A 5195-nucleotide genomic window follows, 5' to 3' on the forward strand; every position below is an offset into this window, starting at 1 on the left:
AAGAAATTCCTTAAATACTGTGAGCGTAGAAATCGGCAGCCTAGCATATCCGGGTAATGTTGGAGCGCCTTGCAAGGTCGAAACGTGTGTGTTATATACTATTAAATCAATTTTATTATAATAGTAATATAACATTGGTATGATATTAGAGTAACCGTTATCCTACTCATAGCAACATGGCATCAAATGTCATCTGAAACATGTTTCATCTATTGATCAGTACATTACCAAAACGTCAAACTCGAGGTATGATATAAAAGAAATGATGAATGTGATATTTTGTTGTTAGTTGTAATGAGGGAGTCTTGAATAACAACTCAACAAACGGTGATTTCATATGCCTTAACTCAGTACTTAAGTCAGTACATTAAAGTATTATCAGGAAGGTTAATTGCGCCCTCTTGCAATATAAACATTACATTGTTATCTTAATCAAAATAGTAAATAGATCGGAAAGATCTTTGTTTCCGCAGGAAGGTTTTGATGACTTGTCATTCTGCCTAATCTCTGTCGAACGGAGCTGAATCCTCAGGGGAGGTATATAAGACCAATGGAATGAGATGGATGTGACAATGCAATAAATGTGCATGAAAAGAATTAAAAAAAAAAAAATGAGAAAACAAATTGTATGAGAAACACAAATAAAACACAACTTTAAATTGCTTCTCTAAATTTCCATTGCAAAATGTGTGCTGTGTTTAAAAAGTATCTCTATCTAGATCTGTTGTAAAATCACATTGTAAGAAGAATGGAACCGACTACAAAATGGGGAGGGAGGCATCATCCTAAATTTTAATTCGTTAGATGGCCAAAATATATAGGTGTACATTTTTTTGAGCAAATTATGCGATATTTACTTTGTTTATTGTATTCTTTTAAAGGTACTATGTCCCTTATGCAGCCAACCTCTAATTCTGTAGAACTTTGCAGGAATTATGAATATGTCATGTATGTCCTATCTGTGAAATTTAAACTTTAGCAGTGTCCTCATATTCAAATTATGCAAGGAAACCCGTTTACTTGCTATACCTCACTGTCAGACACTATTGAGTGACTGACTGGCTTTTTTCTTCTTGGTAAAAACACACATGAAAAGAGTTGTAAAGGGTACATGAGCATTTGTCTACATCAATAACCCACTTCTTGTGATGGCCAAGATTAAACCGATTGAATCTTTGCGCAGCACAAAAACGTATGACCATTCGGTACAATTGTCTGAAAATCAAGACTATTACTTTTGGGCTCTATAACCATAGAGTCGATTTGACAACTAATAGTAGTTATTTTCCCATTTGAAGACATTTTCAAGCCCACCTTTTTTAGGGAAGTTCTTAATTAGTATTATCTTTCAAATCCTGTTGGAATTTAACTTTTCATTTTTTTGGCCTGCAAATGGGACATAGTACCTTTAAGTTAAATATTTGGTTATATTATTCATTTCTCATTTCAATTGATCTTTGTTCTTCATCATTTTTTGTGAAGGGAGAGGTGGTAGGTGCTGAAACCCCTTACCCTCCCTTTCCACCTTGGGGGAGGGGGCAGTGGAAGCCACATGGAAACATCCATAATAATTTTATTAGAAAAAATAGCCCTACATATTATGCACCCAAATCTAATTGAACGGGGAAGGGGCGCGCCCGGGCGGGGCGAGCCGCATGCCCTCTCCTACTTATCTTTCTCTGTTCCTCTTTATCTTAGCCCCAGCCCCTACCTTTTAGCCTCAAAGTTAGATATGTCGGGTCTAGATTGAACATTCCAACTGGGTGAAGGAAACAAGTAATGGCATCATATGAATAATAGCATTGAATTAAACAGTTGTTAGAAATATTCTGATGAATAGCAACATAATTCAGATATTTATTTACGGGTCTTTTATAGTAAAATTCAATTTCTGTCAACGAAACTAGCTTTAAACGGGAAATAATCCGGCATTGGTTTTGTAAGTTTCCTTATAACAAATATATCGGTATATGGGACAACAGTAAAATATTTACCCACATTAAATTGTTTTAAGTTATAAATAACATAAATTTAAACGGAATTATGTTTTTGTTTAAGGGAGTACATTGTCAATGATACAAATTCGGGACAGAAAATATACTAAATAACATGTTCCTTACCAATTTGGGCGCTGACCGACAAACGTCGTCTTTATCATAGTTGAAGCATGCAGTGCTAGTTGGATAGGTCCGCTCTTTAAATTTGGCGATCACAAGTTCATCGACCATTTACGGTGTCGTCAAAGGGGAGACAAATATCGCCCATTCTCTTTAGATGCTTCTCACTAGAATATTATCATATTTGTCGTCTAATTCAAATAATTATATCAATGAAATGAGAAATAACTCTTTATATCCTAAAACTATTGGAATTATCGGTACACTGGTAATACATCCGGGCACTAAACAGTATATCCAAAATGAGGTGACAAACTTCCGAGGCGCTTCAAATTTAGGTCGACAATTTTGTATTCTTAGCCGATGACATATTCTAATAGAGAAGAATTAGAAGATGTTCGGCTTTCTGGTGGTATATAGGTCACCTGCCGGAGGAACATGTCTGGCAGATGTCTGGACCTAACTGCTAAACTTTTAATTCGGCTCTGTATTCTGATAATTTGAATGATGTTGTATTCACCAAAAACAACAACAACAACATATAATTCAACAAGCTTCATATAATTGTAATAAAAATAAATTCATTTTGTTTTTCTTTCAAGTATTAATCGATGGAGCATTTTTTTAAATTTCATTATTGTTGGTCATACAACTGTAGGCTGATCCTGGTGATTGAAAACACCCGTTGCTGGAAAACACCCGCATGGTTTTTAATTTCCCCTGACAAAAACAATGCCACTTCTAAGAGTCTATAAAGGCATATTGACAACATATTTGTTAGCAGTTTTAATTATCCTTAAATATTTTGAAATAAATGTATGTTAATAGTTGTGGCTTAATTTGAAATATATCGCAATATTTTGTTCACCATCTTTTTACCAGTTAGCGCCAACATGAAGCTCCTCCTTACATTGATGACTTTAACCGCCTTGGCCATCTTCGGTCTCACGGAAGCTACGTATCAGTGCGAATGCTCAGATGGCTGGAGCCTATTTGGCACGAACTGCTATCGATTCTTCTCTCAAAAAGTCAACTGGCAAGCCGCTCATGACGCATGCCAAGACTTGGGGGCGAACCTTGTCTCGATACATGGCGAAGCCGAGAACGCATTCGCCTTCGCACTCATTTTGACCGACGACGGTAAAAAGCCCACGGTGAGTATTTACACTTAAACCATTAGAGTACAACAAATATATAAAAAATGTCAAAAGCTATCAATTGGCATCTTTTATTTATGAGGGGGGGGGGGGAGAAGAGAGGGCGATTCTAAAGTCATATATGATCATTTTATTTGTTAATTTGTTTATTTGGTTGATTGATTTGTTTCCCGTTTCCGTTTGTTTTATTTTCTTGATTTCTTTTCTGTTTGTTTCCTTGATTGCTTTACTGAGAAGGAACCAATTTATTTAACATGGACTGTAAGTAATCCAACAAAATGATGCAGAATTATTAACATCAGCTTATAAAAATGTCGATACATGTTGCAGGGCTGGTCTGCCTTTGCTTGGATCGGATTGCATCAACCGAACGAACCCTTCGTTTGGTCTGACGGTTCTTGCCTCAACTACGAGAACTGGGCCCCCGGTCAGCCGGATAACCATTATCTAGCCGGGGAGGATTGCGGTCACTTGCGTAATTACGGTCCGCCAGGATCGTGGAACGATTTGGGCTGCCACACAAGAATCGGATATATCTGCAAGAAGTGATCCATGGCTTAGCCGGTTCGTCGTCTATCCGAACCTCCACTACACGAACCAGATCGACTACAGCCATCTTCTTTTTCTCATTGTTCTCCTTTTTCTTCCGTTCTGCTTCTTCTTTACTTCGTCTTTTTTTTTTTTTTTTTTTACTTCAATTGGTTTCCGAGATAAAAATAATAATAATAATAATAATAGTGGGTCTTGTATAGCGCTCATGTTAGTCAGATTTGACCCTCCTGGCGCTCCCGATTATTACCCTGGCTTTAGCACGGCTGCCATACGGCGCTCTAGCATTTCAAGGAATAAATTCCTACCAGGTACCCATTTACATCACCTGGGTGTAGTGTTGCAAATGTAGATCAATGTCTTGCCAAAGGACATTATTAAACAGTATAAAACAGATTCTGCTTACGATATACGTCAAACATAGACTTTTATCATTCCATTTGCTACTTTTACTTCACTTCCATTAAAATTAATTAACAGATACCGCAAATTCATCTATGTTTTGTTAATAATTTGTTGTTGTACCTCGGCGTCAGGGGCATATAGACGAATAATCATTTGAAAATGAGTATTTGAATGTGATGATAATGTAATATGATAATGTAATATACGAATGGGATCAACTACGGTCGAGAAAAACAAGAGACAGGGAGAGACAGGAAGGTGCCAATTAATTGCGGTGAAGGGTTTTCATGGATTAGTGGATCTGCGATTGTATTATAACAAAACTAGGATATTAGAAAAGTACAAATTTACAAATAGAAAAAAGTGAAAGGCGTAAACATTATAAAACAAAATGAAACGCCGATAATACCAAACAACAACAACAACATCATCAACAACAACATCAGAGAATGTGTGTGTGTGAGAGAGAGAGAGAGAGGGAGAGGGAGAGAGAGAGAGAGAGAGAGAGAAAGAGAAAGTGTATGTGTGTGTGTTTGTGTGTAAGAGAGAAAAGAAATGAGAGAGAGAGAGTGTGTGTGTGTACGTGTTTGTGTGCGAAAGAGACAAAGAGACAGAGAGAGGAATGTAGGGCTATAGAAAAGAGAGGGAGATCGAGAGAAAAGAGAGAGAGAGAGAGTGTGTGTGTGCGTGTGTGTGCGAGAGACGGGGGAAGTACGTGAGAGAGAGAGAGAGAGAGAGAGAGATACATAGAGACCCAGACATAGACGGAGAGAGGGATGGTATGTACACGCGAAATAGTGAATGAGGGAGAGAGAGAAAGAGAAAGAGAGAAAGAAAGAGAGAAAGAGAGAGAGAGAGAGGGATGGAGCACACGGGGATGGGAGATAGAGAAATAGATTCCATTTGCAATCGTCATTCGATGGAATATAAACGTGTTGATAATATTAATATTGATGATAATGATGTT

At 37.3% G+C, this 5195-nt stretch overlaps 1 protein-coding gene across 1 annotated transcript; it reads left to right on the plus strand.

Annotated features, from left to right (window-relative positions):
- The first annotated feature begins 2999 nt into the window (after positions 1-2999).
- Positions 3000-3932, plus strand: LOC115927105 (perlucin-like protein). Its single transcript, XM_030992582.1, has 2 exons — positions 3000-3271; positions 3605-3932. The coding sequence occupies exons 1-2, from the start codon at positions 3011-3013 to the stop codon at positions 3821-3823; spliced, it is 480 nt and encodes a 159-aa protein (XP_030848442.1). The 5' UTR covers positions 3000-3010; the 3' UTR covers positions 3824-3932.
- Positions 3933-5195: the final 1263 nt, after the last annotated feature.

The sequence above is a fragment of the Strongylocentrotus purpuratus genome, unplaced genomic scaffold (assembly GCF_000002235.5).
Source record: "Strongylocentrotus purpuratus isolate Spur 01 unplaced genomic scaffold, Spur_5.0 spur5_scaffold_20, whole genome shotgun sequence".
Lineage (NCBI taxonomy): Eukaryota > Metazoa > Echinodermata > Echinoidea > Camarodonta > Strongylocentrotidae > Strongylocentrotus > Strongylocentrotus purpuratus.